Below are 22,953 nucleotides of genomic sequence, written 5' to 3'. Positions count from 1 at the left end.
TGTCCCCATCCCTTTTGTCTGACACTGAGTCGTGCCCTGCCCTCATGTCTAGCAGGTGAGGACTCCAAACCTCCCAGCAGCTGCTGAGGTAGCTCTGGGTCCTACTGTGGTGGCACTCACACCAGTCTGTGCAGTATGGGACACCCCCCACCTCCGAGTCCAGATGACTGTAAGATAATTTAAAGGTGAAAGAAAGACATGAAAAGCACTAGCCAGCGAAGAGGACTCCTAGGTTAGGGCAGGTCTGGCTGGAGCTGGACGCCATTTTGCAGTTTCTTGCCCCATCTCTCATGAGACCCGTCACAACCCCCACCTCCTGGCATCTGAAAACTGCCACGTTTTCTCCTTTACTGCCTGGGCGTGCCACCTGGCCATCTCCCTGTCCCTCATCTAGGTAACTCTTTGCCCCTCTCTTGGTACAGTGGTCCCTCCAGCTGTGGCCACGCAGGGCCCCAGCTTCATTTGGCTCTGTTTTCTTCCGTCCCTTGCTCTCCACGCCAACCCCTGTTTCCAGGCTGGACACCAGGTCATCTGGGCCTTTTCTTCACCCATGTCCATGCATCTCCTGGGTGCTTCTAGCTGTCTGTCTGGTAAGGAGGCCCCATCTCTATGTCCAAACTCAGGGCTCTGCCTGCTTCCTTAACTTTACCTCCCACTCCCACGTCTCCTCCCTTGTCTGGCTGTTGCTGCTCTTGACCTCCGCTCTCTCTTGGAATGGAAGCCTGAACCATGTTTACAAACAAACACAACTCAGACTGCGTCACACCCTCCAGTGCTCCAAACCCTTCAGTAGCCCTGTCTCCCTCAAAGGAAAAGTACTGCCAAAGCCTGCCTCGGGCCATTGTCTTCCTCTTCCTCCTTTACTCTCTGCAGCCCCCTGGCTCTTCCTCAAGCGGGACACTCCTGCCTCAGGGCCTTTGCACTGGCTGTTCCCTGTGTCAGGAAGGCTCTTCCCCAGTGAGCCTCGTGGCTCCCCTTCACCTCTTTCTGTGTGTAGCTGCAATCCACCCATCTTCCTCAGCAACCCGGCACCTCTTCTGCCTCCTTTTCTCCCCAGCATGGTTCGCCTTCAAACAACTCACACATCCTATTTATTCTCTGTTTCCTGTCACTGGAACATAAGACCCCTGAGGGCAGGGGGCCCACACATACTGGCACATGTCTTCCATCATATCTTCCCCGACCAGCACTCTCCATCCGCGTTGCTCAGAACAGTTAGCCTGAGTGTCCCACAGGGCCATCACACCTGCCCCCTTCACCCCCTAGACTTTTCTTCCACCAGATCATCCCGTCAGCCTTGTCTCCTCATTTGGAACTCAGCTCACAATCCACCCTCTAAGAGGCTGTCTCAGACAACCTTTATCCCAAACAGTGCCCCTTAAGTTTCTCTTGTTCTCCTTCCTTTTGTTCTGAGGCTGGTGAGCATCTGCACTGAGCGAAAGGTTACTTCTAAATTGTCTGCTGCCTGGGGCCTGCCTTCTCCTCACCCTGAGCTCTTTGAGCAGGGACCAGCTCCTGACCCACAGGACCACCGGAGCCACACGGAGGAGGGGTGCTTGTGTCAGACTCTGCCATGCGGCCATGCTACTGATGAAGAGTTGGGGTCTGAGGAGGCGGAGTTGTGAAGGTCACGGCTGAAAGTGGATGGACTGCATTTTGGTTTTGAATTTTAATCGCTGAAGTTTGCAATGGAGGTGCTGGTGGTGGCAGGGAAGGGCCATGAAAGCAGACAGGAGGTGAAGGACTGAGGGAACACCTACCCTATTAAAGGAAAAGAAAAGGAGAGAAGAGAAAACTAAAAGCAATGACAACAGTCACAACAGAAACTGGGCCTGATGTCTTCTGTCCTGTGGGATGAACAGGCCCTGGGGAGTTGACATCCTCTCTACCCTCTGCTCCTGTCTCAGCACGAGGCTCACAGAACTCAGAATTTTTCTGACCAACTCCTGCCCTGTCTTGCTCTACTCCCTGAAAGCCTGTACATGATTGATGGACATGCTTGGCTCTGGACCAACCACTAATCCAGAACTTTCTGTAGGAGGAAGGAAGCAGGCAGCTTCCCTGGCACTGGGGCTTTGGATTTAGAGCAAATTCTGAACACAGCAGTCGGGGAGAGCCATGAGGCCTCCATGAACTTCAGGTTCTCAATTCCCAAACCCTCCCCATAGGCATGAAGGTGAATCATGACTTGAAAGCAACACAAAGACATGTAAGGTGATGGAATCACAGTTGAGGGGACAGAAAGGGGAAGGTTCCCTTTCCTCAACCATGGAATTAGGAGATGTGAAAATGCAAACTCCAGAGTTGGCCCTTTCACTGAGGTACTGAATCCCAAACAAAAGATGGATTTGTGGGTGTTGGCCAATCGAAAATGCTGGTGACTGGTGAGGTTGTGAAGACAACCCCCCATTCTGTGGGCATGTGTGTGTGCCCAGAACTGCGACAGTCCACCCTCAGTGGCTGGCATCAGTACAACATTGCACTCAATTGACCCAGGCATGGAGAGTCTTGGGCTTTTGGGGAACTTGGCCTTGCCTCTCACCCCAGCCATCTTCAGCTTCAGGATCTCAACTAAGTCTCTTGAGCTGTCTCAGCCCTGGTTTCCAGCCCCTGGAGTTGGCCTGGAAGTGCCTACTGGGAAGGGCTCCAGAGCAGGGCTTCCAGGGTCGGCCTTAGGCTTTCAGCTGGTGTGTGCTTTTGGAATTGCCTGCAAGGTCCTTCCACATGGTAGGGCCCCTGGTTGCACGAAGGCTTGGGCAGGGTTGATACTGTTCCTAGTGTGGAGACAGTGTGCACACTGTCAAAGAGCCAGCTGCAAATGCCAATACGCTATTCCCAGAAACCCACAAGGGCAGAGTTAGCTCGAAACCAATGCATTTCCTAAGAAGGAAGCAAACTCCAGCAAATGAGACAGCTTTCACTTGCAAGACTCCTTCCTCCATCTTCCACAGGGCTGCCTTAACTACTGCTCTGTGAGCATGTGAGGAGCATGTCTCCCTGCTCTCCAGAAGGGCATGTCCACGGAAGACCCAAGGCCCCACCTAGTGGGGCTTTGCCAAGTTGGATGGAATGTTTTCACATTGTAAAAGCCAATTAAAATAAAACAACTGCCATGATATGTTTCTGGCATGGTTGATCAGAACAAAACCACCCTGAGGGAGTCCTTCTGGCCACATCTGACCAAACTCACAAGCTGCCCCTGCTACAGTAAACACTGGAGTATGGATGGCTGGACTGATGTGGAACAGGCTTTGGATGTGTGGCTGGGGAGGGCCTGGGGTGTGTCTGTGTGTCCCCCCTCACACCTGGGAGCAGCCACCTGGCACCCTGGGCTTGCTGCTCATAAGTAAACCTGAGTAAATAGACACTCCCTGGCTGGTTCTACCTTGGGCATCCTGACAACCAGCATTATTGTGTGAGAGTGTAATCAGGACAGGAATGGGGGTGACTGACACACTAACAGAGGATAGGATTTCACACCCCTTTCATTTCCAAAAGACTGAAGGTGGTTAGTAAAGGATGGCATTTCCCTAAGCCACTCAGATGGGTGGCCTCAAGGCCAAGCATGGCTGAGGTCCTGTGAAATGAAGTGTCAGGCCAAGAATGAAATGGCTGTGGTGGGGCAGCCACTGAGCCAGGCGGGAGAAATGGCTGAGTGAGCAAGGAGGAGGCAGCCAAGGCCATTGTGGAGCTGGGAGGTCATTGCCTGTGACCAGGGGTGTGGGGACCGAGTTAGGACTCCCGAATCCAGGAGCAGCAAAGACCCACATGCACATATGGGCATGGGGAGCCCGGTTGGGGGGGGGGGGGTCAAAGGTTGACTAGGAAGTGTGGGTGGCTGTGAACGTGGGCACGTTGAGCCCCAAGGATCACTGCATCTCTAGCCTCCCCCCAAAACACCCTTTGGAATGATTCTCCTCCCCTTCAGATTCTGAGAACATTCTCTGGCCACTTCTTCCATTGATATTACATGCTGGGACCTGCGTTGGGTGATCTGTGCCATGTTTCATTCTGGCCTTCAGGCTCCTTGTCCATACCCTGAACTGGGCGTTCCACCTAGAGAGCCCGAGGTTCTCCATAGAAGTGACACTGGGTTGGGACTGGCTGTGGTGCTCAGGACGAGGCGTGGCCTGGCCAGGTGGTGGGCAAGGAGGACAGGAGACTTCCTGAAAGAGCCAGGTTTTCCCGAGGAAACCTTGTGCCCCATGACCACTGGTAAGTTCTGAGAGAGAGAGAGTGAAGGCCTGGGGCTGTCCTCTGCTCCACCAAGCCTTCCCCTGATTTGCATGATGCGGGTGCCAGGCTTGGTGATTTCTCAGGGTCTTTGAAGCTCAGACTGGGAACCAGTTCAGAGTTCCAAGCCAACCTGCCACGTGGTGATGGTGGGAGGAAGCGGTTTTGGTGGGCAGTATCTGGAATCTGGGAATGTTCCCTGGTGTCACCTGGTCCTCCATCCAGCATCTTCCTTCGCAGAGGGGTCCTTTCCGAGGTGCTGTGCCTTTGAGGCCACCCCTTGTGAATCAGAACATCAGAACCCTCTGCAGGCCGAAGGCACTCATCTCCCAGTGGCATAAGGTATGGAAGGGACAGCAAACCTTCTTCTGGCCAGGAGCTACTTGGGTCCCTGTCAAGTGGCTCCTACTCTGCACTGCTGGACTCCCAGCAGTGGGAAGGGAGGTGCGGCACGTGGCCACAGAAAGAAGGAAGGCACTAGGAGCCAAGGAAGACACAGGAGAGACACTGCCCCAAGGGAGGAAGCTGGAGGCACCCAGACAGACAGGCAGATGGACAGACAGACAGATAGAAAGCACAGAGAGAGATGGCAAAGGAACACATGGAAGAAGTGGGGCAGGGGGAGGGCAGCAGCTGCCCAGTGGGCCCTGGCCAAGCCTCCTGTCAGTCTTCCTGGGTGGAGTGGTGGCAACTCCCCTGTGGGATGAGGCTGGAGCTTTCCAGCTCACCCATGAGGGCCATCAGCCAGTATTTGTGGCTCAGGTGGGTGTCTCAGTGAGCATTCTAGGTAGCCGGATGTATGTGTGGCCTGTGGGATGGAGAATGCATTTGTGTGTGTGTGCGTTCACGTGTGTGACATTTTCAAAGCGGACAAGGTGACCCCAGTGGGGACCAGTGCAACCCACATCCCTTCCTTAAAGGGCAGAGTGGCCTGAAACGACATCTTAAGCAAGAGGAGGGACACTCTCCACTGGGGACCTCTCACCAGTTCCTAAAAAAAAAAGAAGAAAAAGAAGAAGAAAACAAACAAACAAACCAAAAACCAAAAAGAAACTACAAGACAAAAGAAAAAAAGGAAAAGAGAAGAAATCAAGGTAAAAGAAAATCCGAGTCTGGTGGGAAAAGCATAGTTAACGACTCTTGTCTGTGGGAAGTGGTGTGTTCTCAGAGTGAGAGCTGCCAGGTCCCATTGGAAGGAAAAGAAAGAGGCTCATACCTGAAGGTTTACTGTTTTGTTTTTGAAAATGTCAAGTTTGTTATGAAAAGTAGGTGACCCTGGGTTGGGGGGCACACATGGTTCCTTGCATTGTCGTTTGGGGGACCATGGGGTAGTGAATTCAATGGTCCAATGGCTTTTCCTTTGCCTTTGTGAAGAAATGTGAGCAAATGTGGAAGTTTCTACCTCTTCAGGTTCGCCCCTGGGTTCCTTTCTAAATGTGATGACATGGTGGGAAGTTTTCAGTGGAACATATAGCAAGGAATCAATGTCTCCCAACTTCTTGAAGGAAGGAGGACAGAGAGTACGGACCAGATCAGGTTAAGACCTTCCAATCCTGAAGCCTGCTTGGAAAGAGCAAAGATGCATTGGGGACAAATGGAAATGTGGCCGAGGGTGGATCTGGGGCATGAGGAGGGCTCCTGGGGACACCTCTAATGCCTGGTGGCTCAGGTCTACTGCCTTTGGAAACCACCTCAAGGAGAGTTCTGGAAGCTGTTTCTTTAGTCCCCAGTGGGTGGGCTGGGTTCTTCCACTGTGAAAGATGCTGCAAAGGCTTCTCCTTCGAGTCCCGGAGATGGCCCTGAGCCCGCGTGCCAACATCATGCTGCCCCGCAGAACACTGACCAAGTCCCCACCGAGTCCCAACGCCACCAGAATACGGCCCAAGTGAAGAACCATCAGCAAAGGCAGACCAGTTCAAGAAAAGAAAACCAATGACAGAAGGAGCACCAAACGAAAATTAAAAACATAAAATAAAATAAACCAAACAAAGAAAAGAACGAAGGTCCAGCAGTGCCATGGATTCAATACATTTCATAAGAGGCTATGGCTTTGGAGCGACACACCGTCTGGTGGGAAGGACTGAAAGGGGCAATAAAGAAAGAACGGAAAAGCCACGGTGCGCGGAGGATGCAAGACTGGAAAAAAAAGAGAAGGAAGAGTTGGAGGCTTTTTCCTCCCTAGAGATGCCATTTATGAGAGAAAAGGGGACTCAAGACTCACTCCCAGCGGCACTGGTGGGATTGGCAGCAGAGAGAATTACGTGAGTAGGGGTAGAAAGATTGGTTACGTCATGGAGCTGGCTGAGGACCGAGGACCGCCGGCGCACAGCACCCTGAAATGAACCGCTTCTCTTGAAGGTACTCACTACCTCCATCTGTGGGAGAGAAAATGAGATAAAGGTTGGCTTGCACTGTGGTCCTGGGGATCGCACGGGGGTGGGGCTGGGTGGGGACAGGGACCACGCTGGGCACATATCGTGACAGCAAAGCCTCATGGGGGTCGCCGCGGTGCTTCCGACGGGACCGTGGCCGAGGCCCTCGGCCTCTGCGTCATCCATCAAGAGACGATTTGCTGAGTGAATGATTTGGGATCAGAAGACTTGGGGCACTCGGGGATTAGTGATGGATCGGGTGCACCACAAACGATTTTAGGGAGAGCCATTTGCATTCACGATATGCTCATTGCAAGCCACTCATCAATAAATACCTGTGTCTGGCAATACTTTGTTATCCTAGGTCAGTAGTGCTCAACTTTTTTGCTGCCCCAACACACCTGAAGGATGTGACATGCTCCCATTAGGAACGAGGTCATGGATGGTGGTGACAGCTGCCCTTCCCTGCCCGTCCTTGCTTACATGGCTCTAACCTGGCATCACTCTGCTTCTGTGGCTCATCCAAGTGACTGAGGGGTACTTAGAGGGAAATCTCAATGGAAGAATGGATTTTACAAGAGGGGGAGGGGTTTCCCCAAAGCCCCCGCTTTATCTTATCAGAATGCCTACCCGCAGAGCCACAGGCAGGGTGGGAGGAAAATGGAGAGCTAGGTCTGGGGAGCAAAGATGGCTTTGGCTTTGGCCCTCACCCTTTAAGCTTCCAGGGAGCCTTTGGGAAAGAAGAGCCATGGGGGTGAACTTGCCAGAGACACAGTGTCTTCAGATTTCCCGACCCTGCCTTTGGCTGGCAGGGGGACTGGGGGTGGAGCAAAGCCAGGCATGGGTTTCCAGGTAACTGTGGGTGGGTGGGCACTATGAATGTCCCGCTATCAGAAATCTATCTGTCTAGATTCTGGGATGCCAGCCTGCTGTGACGCACTTGGGGTACTTCTTAAGGAATGACCTCTTGGGCGGGCTATGTGTGTGTGTGTGTGTGTGTGTGTGTTTATGGAATTTTTTGGCGTTAGAAAGTGGATCCGATTTCTAGAAAGTGCCTATCTAGAACTATTTCTAGAGAGTTCACTAGATGATGTGATCAGTATGCATTTCGGGAGCCCAGAGCACACTGGCTGCCTGCTCTGGGCACAAGGTCATGGCCCCTGCTCACAAGTCCCCAGGTGGCTACATGGTAGCCACCAGGGTCAGTGGTGTATCTGACATAGGGCCAAGCTCTAGGAAGAAGGCAGCTTGAGTGCTTGGACTCCCTCCATCCCAACCACAATGAAGATGTCCATCATTTCAACCCTTGGATGCACTGTGAGACAGATACTTATTGTTGTGTGCCCACTGCTGAGTGCCCATGGGGCTGGCACAGTGCTGAGCGCCCCAGTGCACTGAAGGAAGATGACCCATGTCATGATGTTGCCGTCTCTTTCTATTTCTTCCCTAGGTTGAGATGTTTCTAAGGCTACAGAGATAAATCTGTCTCAAGAGGGTACTCTTACTGTGGAAAAGGCAACAAAGGAAGGAAAAAATGCCTTTCCTGTCTCTGATTGGGCCTCTCCAGGTGGTGTACCGATGAGATGATGGTATCAGTCAAAATACCACATCATTTTTCCCTCGCCCCCACCCCATCCAAGAAGCCCCCACACTGGGCCATGAACAAGGCCCAGTCACTGCTGAAGCTTCTCTTTGGTTTGTAATGGAATGCAAAATAGACCATGTCATGAATGCTTCGAAAAGTCCCAAGTCCTTAGTTTTGAGGACTCATTCTGGAATGAGGGTTCTCTGGTAGCTCAGCTGGTAAAGAATCCACCAGCAATGTAGGAGACTCCAGTTCAATTCCTGGGTCAGGAAGATGCCCTCAAGAAGGGGTAGGCTATCCACTCCCGTATTCTTGGGCTTCCCTGGTGGCTCAGACAGTAAAGAATCCACCTGCAATTTGGGAGACCTGGGTTTGATCCCTGGATCAGAAAGATCCCCTGGAGAAGGGAATGGCTACCCACTCCAGTATTCTTGGCTAGAGGATTCCACGGACAGAGGAGCCTGGTGGGCTACAGTCCACAGGTGCAAACAGTCCACATGGTGCAGAGTCAGACACGACTGAGTGACTAAGCACAGCACTACACGTTCTCAAATGATGTCCTGCCTGGCTGGTGCACTGCCATGATGGGTGGGCAGCAGGTTAGGAAAGGCCTCCATTTAGCAATGTAAAAAGTTGTGGTGGCCTCTGAAATCTTGGGAGCAATTCTGTATTTTGCAAAAGTCAGAAATAGGCTGGCTGCCTAGACAATGGCTCTCTTGGCTAGGGGTGTATACAACCTGAGGGACTTTAATTTTCCTGGGCTTTATTTTCTCATTTTAAGTAGGTATTTTGAATAAAAAAGAACTTTAAAAAAGTGAGCTACAGTAACATTGGTTCAGCATTCTTGAGAAGCGTGGCGGGTTTGATGTGACCAAGTCAAGTTTGGGTGACCTTAGGTAGATCCCTTCTCTCTGGGCCCAATTTCCCTGTGTGGAAAGCAGAGGTCAGAAGTGTCAGACTCTGTCTGAGGGGACACAGCTAGCTGGGGCACCAGGGAACTCCACCCATACACCTCGGATGGGGGCAGGGCGGCTGCCTTCAGCTCATTGATGGGATTGAATAAGCTCTGCCACACAACCTGCCTGGCATGACACCCCAGAGCCGGTCGGGGCCGGGACAGGGTGGGTAGGGGCTCACAGATGAGCAGGAGGCCACAGGGTAGAGTTGGGCAGCTGGCATCAGAGGCTCCTCCCATTCTGGGCACTCGCTGTTATGGCTGGGCTGAAGACATCCTTCTCTGGCCATGCTGGTGCTTGGGATGCCAGGAAGCATGAGCCAGAGGCCGGGAGAAGCCCCTTGGGACCCCAGGGAGCTCCTTCACATGGTGCTCTTTGATGCCCCCTCATCCAGCCCTATAGGATCCCAGGCTGGGTGACCCAGGACCCTGCAGCTTTGGAAAGTCCCCCAGGGCATCCTGCCCGCCTCTGATGCCAAGTGGAGGCACAGATGCCCTGAGTGTGTGTGCCCTGGTGGCAGCAGGGACTGGACTCTGAGAAGGCTTCACGGGATGAGGAGCTAAGGAGGCCTGGGGCCCAGAGAGCAGCCAGCTTGGAGGCACAGCAGCAGCATGGAGAAGCAGAGAGGAAAGTCTGGAAAGGCAGCAGGGATTCTCGGGGCACAGGGCGCATGGGTTAGGAGAGAGGCTGAGAGCTTCTGGTCGGGGCTGGGGGAGGAGAGAGGGGCGCCTGGAGGCTAGGACCCCAAGGTCTGTGCGGGAGCAGCTGGTGAGCCATGCACACCAGGAGGGAACTTTGGGATGAACCCATGGTGATGGGTGAGTTGCTGCAGGCAGATGCCAGAGAGAGCCATGGGCTGAGGTCCCCGTCAAGGCCAAGGGGCCCATGGCAGAAAGTTGTCTAAACAGGGGTTGGGCTGTGTTCTTCTCTTCCATGGGTCTCCAGTGGAAGAAGCAGTTGGAGCTGGCTCAGGGCAGTGGGGCTGGGGGTCCGGTACAGAGAGTGGGGAAATGCACAGGAGAAGCAGGGAGTGGTAAGTGTCACAGACTGGCTAGGTTGACAAAGAGCTGCAGGGGTCCAGGGTGGACCCCGGACCTCAATCCAAGCAGAGACGTGGGTGACTAGGCCCAGAGAAGGCTGGCGGTGGCTGGACTGCAGATTCATATTCGAAGGGCCATGGCCATGCACCCAAGTGTTCAGGGACACAGGAAGAGGGCCGGTGGCAGCTCCAGGTTCTTGGCTTGTGCAGAAGTGATGGAGCCATCCATCAGTGGATGGGGGGCTGAGAGGTGGTGGGCTTGGGGTGGTGGGGCCTGTGGTCTGGGCTGAGCAGAGCCCCGGCCCAGGGCTGCTGGGTATCTGGCCAGGAAGAGGAGGAGGTGGTCGCCATCTGGAGGCTGTGCAAGGAGGGCCAGGCCACGGGGAGTGGGAGCCCCCACTCCCCCGCACCCCAGGACCTATGGTATTTCCAGCAGCTGGGGTCACAGCCAAGAGGCGGGGGCAGACCAAGATCTCAGCAGGGGGTGGGAGTGACAAGCAAGGAAGAGGGATAAGGGACAGGAAGTTTCCAGGAGAGCAGGGCAGACTGCACTTCCGGAAAGGCGCTGGGAGGCAGCAGGAGGAATGGAGGGACGGCCCAGCTTGGAAGCCAGGAGGACGTCTCGCAGACCTTGGTGAGGACTGATGTCAGGCCATGATGAAATCACCAGGGAGTGCCAGGGAAGGACCCGGAGAAACAGCAAGTACGGAATATTCTGGCAAGAAGGCTGGCCGGGAAGAGGTGGGAGCAGGAAGTGAGGGTGGCTCTGTCAGGCAGGCTCTCATGAAGCCTTTGCAAGTGCCTCCAGGGGTTACCCATCACGACTGTCTGACTTTCTAGAGGACAGTTGCTGATGGCCTGGACCTTGACTGGCACTGACATTTGGAGATTGGGATGAACAGAATGGACCACCTTGGTGGCCAGAGTGTGCTTCCCAATGAAGTCTTTCCCTAGAATTCACAATATAACCCAATAAATGGTGAGCTCATCAAAGGCTACTTGGAGTGGGCATCCGCCTCAGCCTGAGAAGGTCCCTTTCCCATGACCTGGGACCACCCCCAGGAAATAAAACAAGTCTCTAGCTATTTGAATAGCAGGTGGCCTGTGCCGTCGCCTCCCCAAGACACAGCTCTTGGTCACAGCAAACACTCTTAGCTGCCACCTGCACCCACTCTGGGGAGGGCCACTTGGGCTCTAAAGGGGTGTCAGGCAGGGAGAGGCCTTCTCGGTGACATTCTGTCCTTGGGCACTGCCAGAAACTGCCCTTGCGCTCATGGCGACCAGACCCCAGGGCCACCCTGTTGGTCTTGGGCTCACCTCACCCATTCTCTACCTCTGGCTTGCTGGCCCCTGTCTCAAGGCAGGAGAGTCGTAGTGGCTGAGCCCCCCGGTGGCTTACCTGTGTCTGGATCCGGTTGAGGCCCCGGAACCAGAGGATCTGGCCCCTGCGGAGCTCCCGCTCGGCATGGTCAATCTCTTCTTCTCCTTCAGCCAGCTCCTCGTCAGTCATCTCATCCTTCCCGGGACCATGTCCTGCTTCCTTCAGGCACTTGAGCTGGCTGGTGGGGATGGTGGCGATGACCTGGATTGCCGGAGGTGAGGGACAGCAGGCAGAAGTGACTGTCAGAAGTGGGAGGACTGCTGGGGCCGGGAAGGGACACATACTGCCCACCTCCCTTGGACCCAGGCCAAGGCCGCTCCCCTCGCCTGCCCTGCACCATGCTTGGCTACTTTCTCAAGGCTTCCTCCCAGTGAGGGGGCAGTGCCCAGAGGCGCAATGCATGTCACCTTTTTTTCCGCCTTACCAGACCAAGGTCTGGCTCTGGCCTGGCTCCTGGGAGGAGACCTCTAGGGCCCTGCCTGATGAGTGGGTCTTGGTTTGCCCGGGGCTGAGGGCCAGTGGTCTATGCCACTGGAAATCATGGCAGCGTGATTTCCGGCAGGGCCCTAGACCTCATATACCAGCTTGACTTCTGGGGCTCAGAGATCAAGAAACTGAGGTGAGCCACATGGGTGCTCCAGGCCTCCAGGAGTGACTCCCCCTCAAGTCCCCAGATGGCACTGCTCAGGGGAACTTCCCTGGTGGTGGTACCTGTGCATGTTGTTACATGTCACTTTTGGGAGAAATCAAGTTGCTGGCAGCTCCTGTGGTGGGGACCTGGAAGCCTGTGCCTGCCACCCTCCTGGATCTGCCCTATGTAAGCTTGATCTTGGATGTCCAGCCTCTAGACAGTAACATCTGACACTGAAGCTGCTTGGTCTATGATACTTTGATGTGGTGGCCTGAGACACAGGGTAAAGCACATGCTGGTCTCAGCCTCCTACACCAATGTTCTAGAACTCTGGAGAAATGCCCTTAGGGGCTTCTTGTGTTCCCAGGGCCTGATCTGGCCCCTCCTGGCCTCTGCCCAGTCCCAGTACCCAGGCCCCTTCTTCCTAATGTAACCTTTGGCACTAGGAACTAGCTTTAGCTGCAGCCACAGAGCCAGAAGTGTGAGACTTGCCCTCTGTCAGCTCAGAGGATTTCCTCATTTCCCTTGAGATATTCTCTTGTCCTCTTGAAGGTTCAGAGAGGTGTTGTGGAGCTTCAAATATATGAGCATCTTCCAAGTTACCCAATTCTAAAGCACGATTTTCAACTCCTACTGTATAAAAGGGAGTGGCAAGTGGTTTTACCAGGGCCTGTCACATCCCAGCCATGGTCGTTTGCATGCTCTCCACTGATGCTTTCACTTGTGGCTTTGCACCTAGGTCATGGCCTGTCCCAGAGGAAAGACAGGAGCCCCTGGGCTGTCTGCACTTACCCAGACAATTGGGAAGGAAGCACAGGGCTGGAAAAGTGGCCGAGGCAGATGCTTACCTGTCCCCAAACCAGTTCCCCAACACCGACAAACAGGCACCAGAGCCACTGCTCCGTGGACAGCGGGGAACAGCTGAAGGGCTTTCCACCGAACTGGACGATGACAATCTGTGGGAGAGGGGTGGGCAGGAGGTGGGTCCAGTCAGCACCTCTAGCCCTCGGGGTACCCCCTGCCTGTGGGCCCAGCTCAGGGAGTCAGAGGGGCTCCTGATTCACCCAGATAGACAGGCCATTCATGGGAGAATTCCTTTCTCCAGGCTCCTTCTCTTCATCTCCCTCTCAATCAGTGCTGAAAGAAGCTTCCCAGACCAGCTGACCATAGGCCGTGGGTGCCATGACAGATGGGCTCAGGGCCTTGCTTGTTGCCAGGAGCTTGCTGACCCTGGTGTCCCGGACCATCCTCTTTCCAGCATGCAGGTGTGTCTTGGCCATGCTAGCCAAGTCCCCAGCATCTGTGGACATGGTGTTTGAATGTGCTAGGTGCTGGACACTCCAATGGGCCTCCTGCAGCCTCATCACTGCTCCATGGAAGGTAGCCTCTTCCCAAGGGTGAGCTTTCCAACTCCAGACCAACTGGTCCTGAGCTTGCACTCCAACTCCCTCTGTTCTGGACTCTCACCCTCCAGGTCAGGGTCCTCCTGCTGTAACCACCCAGGGCCAGGTCTTAGACCATGAAGTAGACAGCCTTATACCCCAGAGCCCAGAAATTGTTCTTACCATCAGACCCTCAGCCTGCTCCCCCAACCTCACAGGTCCTGCCTCCATTCCCCACTCTCCCTCTGCCTCCCGAGAAGCCCAGGTGCTTTCCCAGGTGTTCCCGTGGTGTGGCAGGCCTTCCTCTGAAAACTGCAAGAAAAACACTGTCCTGGCCTATTGGCCTCGCTCTGCCTCACATTTTCTATCAGCATGTTGTGGTTTTGAATGCTCAGCACCTCCTGGAGAGCTGAGTGACCAGCCTGACAGGGAGAATTGCCACAGGAAACTTCTGGAGCTAGGGTGGCCTCTTGCCAAGGAATCGAGTGCTAGACATGGGAGTGGCAGATGTGGAGTAACCTGTGAGAAGGTCAGCTCTGGGGAAGATCCACTGAAATCCTCTGGAATTGAACAGGTGAGCCTGGGGCCACGCCAGGGCTTTTGAAGATGAAGATGCTCAGAGGGCTGGGCATCGGGGAATGTGAGCAGGAGGGGCAGAGAAGCCAAGGCTGGTGTGGAGAGTCGGGTGATGGTCCCCTCTCCCCCACCTTTTCCAACAGTGGAGTCGCCCATCCTACCTGGATGGCAAATGTGCCTAGCACGATGGTGCAGAAGATGGGGTTGCTGAAGATGCCGTGGAACACATTGCGCTCGCCGTGGATCTTGCGGGCGTTGATCTCATTGAAGAGCTGCATCATGACGAAGGTGTTGAAGATGATGGTGTAGTGCTCGGAGGGCGGCGAGTGCAGGGGAGCATTCCGTCCACTGTCAATGTCAAAGAAGAGCTCCCCTGCAAGTCCAGGGCCACATGAGGAGAGCCGGACCCAGGTGGGTGATACCTCACATCGGGTGATACAGGGGGAAGTCATGAGTCCCCCAGCCCCCTGGGCTAACCCACATTAGGTCACAGCAAAGGCCGGATCCTGACCAGGGGAGCTGTCACCCAGGACAGGAGTGTCCCCAGGACATGAGTGAAGACATTGTAACCCATTTGCACATTGGCTTGAGCTAGGGAAGGAATGGGAACTGAAGTCTCAGGGTAGGCCTGACCCTCCTCTGCCCTGCCTGTCCTGCCACAAGGACCAACCTTGGCTCAGCCATGAACAGCTTCTGCTCCCAAGATGGCACAGAAAGGTCCCATGAGAATACCCCCAGGGGCTGTCTTTTGGTGCTCCCAAAAGATGTTTTGCGTGACTATTACCTTTGGCCAGCACCATCCCTGCACTGAGCTTCAAGTCTGCTCCCAGGAATGTGTGCTGAAAGCTGAGCTACCAAGGGTCACCTGACCCATGGAGAGCCCCCTGATGTCAGGCAGAGAGGCCACAAACAGAAGTGACGATCCCACTCCATGTAAATAAAAGAATCACCTAAAAGTTGCTGATGCCAGACACAGAAGAAAACTCCCAGGACAGCAGTGAGGTGAGGGCTGAGGGGTCCTCACTGGAAATCAGATTCCCAAGTGCCTGTCCCTTCCACTGCTACACAGGGCCACCAGAGCCTATGTGGCCCTGGATTAACCTACCGACGAAAAGTAGGGTGAAGATGATGGTGAGCTGGTAGACGGCATGGCCCAGGATGTTTTTCATCATGGTCCGTGAGATCAGGGGCTTGTCCCGGCCGTATGGCTTCCGCAGCAGCAGCGACTCAGTGGGTGGCTCTGTTGCCAGGGCCAGAGAGGCAAATGTGTCCATGATCAAGTTCACCCACAACATCTGCACGGCTTTGAGAGGAGAGTCCTGTAGAGAGCAGCCAGTCACCCCAACATGGGCCTGGAACCCTCACTGTCCCCCCCCCCCACCCCGTGGGAAGAAACTCAGCTAGGGGTCAATGTTACTGGAATTTAATTCAAGTGAAATTGCAACAAATCCAGCTTTCCTGTAACATTCTGACATTTCTATCCCTATGTTTCCTTAAGGTGAGCAGAAAGTTTTCACTGGCTCTCAGATTGCTGCTCTTAAAATGTTGCTAGTCTCCCTTCTTCTCTCACCTGCTGGCATTGATGTAGAAGATGTGGTCCCAATTGTTAGCAGGAGGTTGCTACCCCCTTGTCAGTTGCCCCAGATCATAAAAGAGCATGATGGATGGGTGCTCGCCTGTGCTCCCATGCCCATGGGCCAGGAAGAGGCAGAAACTGCACTGGGCCTTCCTCCTCATCACTTCTGACTTGTTGGTTAAAAATGAGCCTCACAGAAGGTAGACACCAAGGACACCCTGTAGGAGTCCATTCCTATGAAACTTCCAGAACTGACAGATCCATGGAAACAGAAAGCAAATGGGTGGGTGCCAGGGGCGGGGGGAGAGGAGAGTGGAGTGTGGCTGCTTAGTGGGTACAGGTATAGGTAACAGTTGCACAAGATGGAGACAGCATCAAAAACCACTGAATTGTACACTTTGGTTCAAACGGCTATTATGGTACAGAAGATGTTGTGAAGATTTTATCTCAATTAAAAAATACCTTTGAGAAAAAAATACCTTTGAAAGAGAGACAAATTCTGAATACTCACTAATGGGGAGAATTGGATGACAGAAAAAGGGAAAGAGGCTCCTGCAGAGGTTAACCACAGAGTTCCCAGCAGACCCAGGACAAGACTTGCACACACAAGTCCACAGTGGCCACAGGAGGAAACAACCCAAATGCCCACTGAAGAAAGGATGCAGAAAAGCTAGGTGCTCCATCCATACAATGGAACATCAGTCCGCCATCCATAGTAATAAAGTACCTGCTACAACATGAATGGACCTTAACATTGTGCTAAGTGAAGGAGCCAGACACAAATGACCACCTATGATTTGCTTCCATGGAGTTGAAATGTCCAGAACTGGTAGGAGGTGAGTGGGGAATGACTGCTGATGAGGATGGCGCTTCCTTTGGGGTGATGAAAACACAATGGACCTAGACAGAGGGGACGATGGCACAGTGCTGCAAATGTACTTAAAAGTCACTGAATGGTGAATTTTTTGTTAGGTGAATTCTATCTAAATGGAAAAAAAGTCAGCAGCAAAGAAAAACCTGGCATCCTCCACTGAGCCCTGAGACCCAGGCACACCAGGTGGGAGGGCTGTGGTCACGGAAGGGAGAGCCCCATCACCCACCTGAGTGATGCAGGCGCCCGTGAAGGCCACGATCACGGCCACCACGTTGACCGTCAGCTGGAACTGCAGGAACTTGGAGATGCTGTCGTAGACGTTGCGGCCCCACATGACAGCCTTGACAATGCTGGTGAAGTTGTCGTCTGTCAGGATGATGTCCGAGGCCTCCTTGGCCACGTCCGTCCCTGCAATGCCCTGGGGGGCACACACATACCGTGTCCATAGGCCCCTTCCCCAGCCCTCCTTGCCCACTCCAATTGTGTCCTTGTACTAGAGAAGTTTGGCTCACAAATGAAGGAGACACCACCCCTGCAGTGGCCGCCCCCTGGTTTCCTATCGGGTCCCTGCATAAGGGGCCCCTGGTAGTCCCAGAGTGAGAGCATGGCTTCCTAGCCCACACAGGTCACCACGGTGCTGCCCAGCTGGGTTCCCTCAGTGCCAGGAGCTGGGGCTGGGCCCTCTCTGGATATGGCCCTGGGAAGGACTGCTCTGTGCCCCTGGTGCCTGCACTCTGAGGGCTGCGCCCCTCCTTCGAGGTGGGCTGGGAGAGGCCTTGCTTGGTTTCTGCCTTAGGCAGCTGAGCACAACCCGTTTCATGCCAAGGCCTCCCTGCTCAGCCGTTTTTACAGAAAGAACCAGCTCTAGTTCAGCCACGAGAGAGATACACAGAGGAAAAGCTCATGTGGGGACTCGGCTCATCAGACTTGGGGCTGAGGTTCACTCGAACTGGACCTGGAGATGGTGAGGCAAGTGCTCAGCAGACAAGTCCCCGTGACCCCCTAGCAATGCAGCCAGTCCCTCGTCACCTTAGGTACCATTACACCAAATACCTTGGCACAAATCACCGGCAGAGGACTGGGTGATCAGGATGTGAGAGAAAGAAATGTCTGGCACTTGGAAACTTGCCTTAGTGCTAGCTCCCACATTCCTGCCCAAAGCTTACGCATCCTCTGTCATGGGGCCCCACCTGGCACGGTCACCCAGACTGGCACAGCAGGTGGCTTACCATGGCGAAGCCCACATCCGCCTTCTTGAGGGCTGGCCCGTCATTGGTGCCATCTCCTGTCACGGCCACCACCTGCCGTTGCTCACCCGTGTTGCTGTCGATGATCCCTGGAACATAGATCGGGGCAGGGCATGGCTCCTGCCATCTGTGGCTCTGGGTGACCAGCCCAGGGGCTGTGGGAGGCCAGTTGGCTCTGGAAAGCCTTTGAGATTGCCACCAAGCCTACTGCCTCCAACTCTCCATGCACTCCATCACCTTTGGGACCAAGTCTTGCATCTTGATTGGCAGCTGCATCCTGCTTCTCCCACCCTGGTCCCTCACCCAGTGAGACGATACAGGGCAGTGGAATTTAGTACAAGGCAGGGGCCTGGCACTGAGTGACTTGGAAAAATGTCTCCTTCTCCCGGGCCCCCGTTTGCTCATCTGCTCTGATGAGAGGCTGGCCCCTACTGACATCTTCCATTGATACTGTGAGTGCAAGAGTGGAGGGTTGAGCTCTGGCCACTCAGCCCTTGGAGGGAGTCTCCATTATTATCCCCATTTTCCCAATGAAGAAACTGAGGTTCAGGGAAGACCAGTGACTTCCCCTGAGACAAAATCTCCAGGAGCCATGTGTCCAGAGCTGAGTAGCCTGCTTCGTAGGCAGGGCCCAGAAACCCGATTGGAAGCTCAGCGTTGGGCATCTGGGAACAGACGACCCACAATCGAGGTGACAGCCACACCCCTCCCCTGCATCATGCCACCTGGGCCAGGGGGAAGGAAGGGCAATGAGCGAGCCCACTCCATTACCTTTAACCAGAGTATGTTTGTCGGTGGGAGATGATCGCGCCAGGACCCTCAGCTTAGGCCACACCTTGTCCAGACGCTCCTGCTCTATCTGGGAGGGGAAAGCATGTAGATGCTGCAGAGTCTTGGAGGGGCTGAACCGAGGGGCAGGGTGAAGAAAGTGCCAGAACCCTGGACCCGCCGGGGTGCTGATGGGTAGAGAACTACCTCGCCTTTCTCGTTTCGGATCCGACGGTTGAACTCTTTCCCCTCCAGGCACAGGAAGTCCTCCCCGGGCTGGATGATACCGCACTTGGCTGCAATGGCGCGGGCTGTGTTGATGTTGTCCCCCGTCACCATGCGGACTGTGATGCCGGCCCGCTGACATTTGCGGATAGCTTCAGGGACCTGCAAGGGATAAGATGGGTGGGTGCAGCTGTCCAGGACAGACGCAGCAGTGTCTGAGCTCTACCCTTTCCTCTGTCCAGATCTGCGGTGCCCCTTGTCTCAGCACGGGGCTTGGAGGTGGTGGGGGAAGTGTACTGACCCACAGGGAGCAGGGTCCCCCCATCCCCTGCCAGGTGCCTCCTTCCTTGTGCCACTGCCAGGAGCAGCAACAACTCAGACCCAGGCCCTAACCCCACGAGTAAGGCCGAGAGAAGCCACAGGAACGCTGTTGAGCAGCACCACTGGGGCCATGTCCAGCAAGGTGACTGTAGAAATCACCCAATTTCCACCAGGGAAATGGAGACCCACAGCCGCTGAGCCAGGTCCCGCCCCATTAGCAGGCTAGCTGGTGGGGTACCGTGTCTGTGAGTTCCAGAAGGACGAGAAAAGAACTTCTGGTCCCAGTTGCCACATCAGATGGCAAGAGCCATCATGGGCCTCCCCTCCCAGGCCTTGATTCACTTGTCTCTGCATCTCTTCTTAGTTTTTTTTTTTAATAATATAAAACCTAAGACTTTAACAGCTTCCCTGGTGGCTCAGATGGTAAAGAATCTGCCTGAAATGTAGGAGACCCAGGTTTGATCCCTGGGTTGGGAAGATCCCCTAGAGAAGGGAAAGGCTACCCACTCCAGTATTCTGGCCTGGAGAATTCCATGGACTGTATAGTCCATGGGGTCACAAAGAGTTGGACATGACTGAGTGACTTTCACTTTCACACATATATATTCACACATACACATACACACACATACACACAGAGATGGGCTTCCAGGTGGCTCAGTGGTAAAGAATCTGCCTGCCAATGCAGGAGATGCAAGAGATGCAGGTTTGATCCCTGAGTCAGGAAGATCCCCTGGAGGAGGAAATGGCAACTCACTCCAGTATTCTTGCCTGGAGAATCCCATGGGCAGAAGGGCATGGGGGGGGGGGTGTACAGTTCATGGGGTCACAGAGTCAGCCACAACTGAATGACTAACACAGGACTAATTTTGGTAAAGAATCTTTCTGCAAGGCAGGAGATGCAGCTTCGATCCCTGGGTGGGGAAGATCCCCTGGAGAAGGAAATGGCCACCCACTCCAGTATGCTTGCCTGGAGAATCCCATTGACAGAGGAGCCTGGTGGGCTAGTCTAGAGGGTTGCAAAGAGTTGGAGACAGCTGAGCAATGAATGCTTTCACTTTCAAGACTTTTAGAGCCAAAGGGTTGACATGATTAGGTGTTCTCAGGGGGAAATGGGCCATCGCTGTGGTTCCTCATATCTCCATTTTCCTAACATAAGAGTAGATTCCAGAAAAGACAGAACAAGATATCCCTTTGGTGCTGAGAGGAAAATGGGTTGTAGGGAGAGGAGACCAACTGGGAGGTGGTGCCCTTGTTCCAGAGAGTGGAGACACTCCTGTTTTTTCGATGAGGATGGGCTGGTGAGCCCTGAGATGGCAATGTGGAGGGGAGCCAGGGTGACAGTGCCTGAGGGCCGGGAGGGGACAGGAGGCTCAGAGCTCAGGGAACTGGATTAGGAGGTGAGACCTAGGCCTGTGACATGTCCAGATGGGGCTCTGGTGCGGGGTGCAACCTGGGGAGACCCAGCTCCCTGCTGTGTCCACTGGCCCCAGCACAACCCTCTGTGAGCTCCCAGTGGGCACCGCCAGAAGCCTGGGGACAATGTGAGCCTGGGGACAGAGAGTAAGAAAGTGCGCTGTGCCCTGGGTGTGGCCTGGAAGCCGGGCCTGGGCACCGGGGACAGAGGGGTGATCAGGGACACACATGTGCGGTGGCTGGGGAAGCATGGGCCAGGGGTGGGGGGGCAGGGCATCCATGAGACCCCAGGGCAGGTGGGTGGTAGGCAGGGCCAGGCGGGCTGTGGGGGAGCCCTGGCCTGGGAGGTTGGGGCACTTTCGAGGCTGGGGGCTCCCCCAAGACAGGGGGTGGTGACTGTGATTCCTGCCATGGAGAGAGTGGGGAGAGGATGGGTACCGAGGGCTGTGACAGAGTGACCTTACACATCCTGCCAAGTGGCCTAGAAGCCCAGCCCTGGGGGCGTTGCATCCTGCCCCCTCTGTAATGTGTCTGTCTCCTCGCTGAGCCTCAATTGAGGACCCTTTCTGTTCTTGGGAGCTGCCAGGAGACACCGTCCCTTCCAGCAAGTTCCCTTCTGGCTCTGAAGCATCTGGTAGCTGGCTCTCTGCTGCCACCCAGTGGTCATGATGTGCCTGAGCATGCGGAGCTTCAATCCAGCTTCTGCTTGTCTCTGCGCGGCTGCGGCCCCACTGGCTCCCTCTCTGGTCTGAAAGGCCCTTGGCCTCCCAGGCAGGTAACAGGAAGCTCCCCTCCATCTGCAGGTACCTTCTCCCTCATCGGATGACTGTCCTACCTCCCTGCTGTCCCAGTGGACACAGCCCTGGTCCACTGATGCCCAGTGGCTCCATGCCTGCACGAGCCCCTGCGCCCCTCTGGCATAAATACAGCATGCCTACAGGGGCCAAGTGATCCCCCAGGGGCAGAGACATGCCACTGCCAGGCCATCTTTGGGTTGCAGCTCTCCCAGGCCCACAGACATCCTGACAAGTCTAACAGTGCTATTGGTCTTCCTGCCTGCCTTTGGGACCCAGGGTGTCCTCCTTGGCCACTGCCTGCTGACTGATCCCCATGGTGGGGGGTGGGGGTCCTGCCTGGCTTCCCTGTCCTGGCTGTGTTGGTGCCACCTGCTGCCTGGCCTCTCATGCAGCCATTCACCAGCCAGAGGCGAGCTGCCCCCAGGGCCCCTTTACCAAGGCCATTTCTGGTTCTTAAACAAGCACGCCATTACTTTGCCTTGAGGGTTCTCCCCCACTCTGATTCAGCCCACTGGGGCAGCCACTGAGGCTGAGCCTTCATGGTGACCTTCTTGGAAATTTTATCCAGGTTTTTTCTAAGATGAAGACTTTTTTTTTTATGTATCTCTGAGAAGAGCACCAACAGGGAAAGGTTTAGGCCTTGCCCCACCCACATGCTGGCCTTCTAGACTGTTCCATCTAGCCTCCACTCCGGTCCCCAGACTTGAGCCACCATGGACCTGCCTCTGCAGTTCTGTCTCAGAATGTATGCATACATCTCAGGCATCCAACCTTGTATCAATGACCAGAGTTTCAGTTTGCAGTGAATATTTATGTGGGAAATGAAGGGAAACTGGAAGGGCTCCTTGGCCCAGGGGGCTGAGGTGGAGGGGCCGGATGGCCTGGTTATGATGCTGTGGATATGGCCTTGGCCATGGCTCTGGGAATCTGGGAACCTCATCTTCCTCTCTGATAGTTAGGTGGAAAAGTGTAGAGCTGTTGCCGTTGATACTGGGGACAGCAGTGGCGAATGGCTCTGTTCAGAGGGGGAGGCCATTGGTCTAGGCAAGGGCCACATGGCTTTAGGACTCGACTCACTGTGTGGACACAGCCCTCCTCTTTGCCTCAAAGTTTCTCCTTGGTCTGGTGAGGGGAAAGGCTCACTTTCTGGGGCCCCTGGGGTGGCCCTGCCACCCTCAATGGCACCCTCTCACCCTGCTCTTCTGGGGAGCTCCTCCCACTGCCCACCTTCTCTGGGCCCACTCCAGGGCCAGCCTAGTAGGCTCTCTTCCTCCAAGATGGAGTTTCCCATCTTGAAAGACCCACACCTCTACCCATTGCTCTTCCTCTCTAGGCTCTGATTAGCTTCTGCCCTGTTGGTGTGTTTCCTGTTCAAGAAAGCTCTGAGTGAAGTTATCTCCAAGCACTGGCTCCCTGCGCCATTCCACAGGACCTGCTCAGCTCAGGGTGGGACATGCCACCCGCCCTCTTGCTCCAGCCAACACGTTTCCCATGGTTTCACCTCCCTACCTGGCCCTTTCCTTTGCAGGCTCCTCCCACCATCTGCTCGGCTACCCTCATGACCCTAAGTTATG

The 22,953-nt window shown here is 54.7% G+C and overlaps 1 protein-coding gene across 4 annotated transcripts in view; it reads right to left on the bottom strand.

Moving 5' to 3' along the window:
* The window catches only part of ATP2B3 (ATPase plasma membrane Ca2+ transporting 3), a 61,249-nt gene that overhangs the window by 6,022 nt on the left and 32,274 nt on the right, over positions 1-22,953 (bottom strand). For 3 of the 4 annotated variants that reach the window (XM_065915995.1, XM_065915996.1, XM_065915998.1), the window contains 9 exons: positions 18,828-19,007; positions 18,624-18,711; positions 17,835-17,941; positions 16,832-17,023; positions 15,261-15,474; positions 14,317-14,528; positions 13,046-13,153; positions 11,585-11,767; positions 6,455-6,608 (listed from right to left, as the gene is read on the bottom strand). In XM_065915995.1, coding sequence (XP_065772067.1) covers positions 6,455-6,608; positions 11,585-11,767; positions 13,046-13,153; positions 14,317-14,528; positions 15,261-15,474; positions 16,832-17,023; positions 17,835-17,941; positions 18,624-18,711; positions 18,828-19,007 — 1,438 coding nt within the window. The remainder of the gene's footprint in view (positions 1-6,454; positions 6,609-11,584; positions 11,768-13,045; positions 13,154-14,316; positions 14,529-15,260; positions 15,475-16,831; positions 17,024-17,834; positions 17,942-18,623; positions 18,712-18,827; positions 19,008-22,953) is intronic. The other variant, XM_065915999.1, reaches the window with a different exon arrangement.

The sequence above is a fragment of the Muntiacus reevesi genome, chromosome X, assembly GCF_963930625.1.
Source record: "Muntiacus reevesi chromosome X, mMunRee1.1, whole genome shotgun sequence".
NCBI classification, from domain to species: domain Eukaryota; kingdom Metazoa; phylum Chordata; class Mammalia; order Artiodactyla; family Cervidae; genus Muntiacus; species Muntiacus reevesi.
Note: the sequence above shows the minus strand (reverse complement) of the source record. Positions and strands in the feature narration are given on the sequence as shown.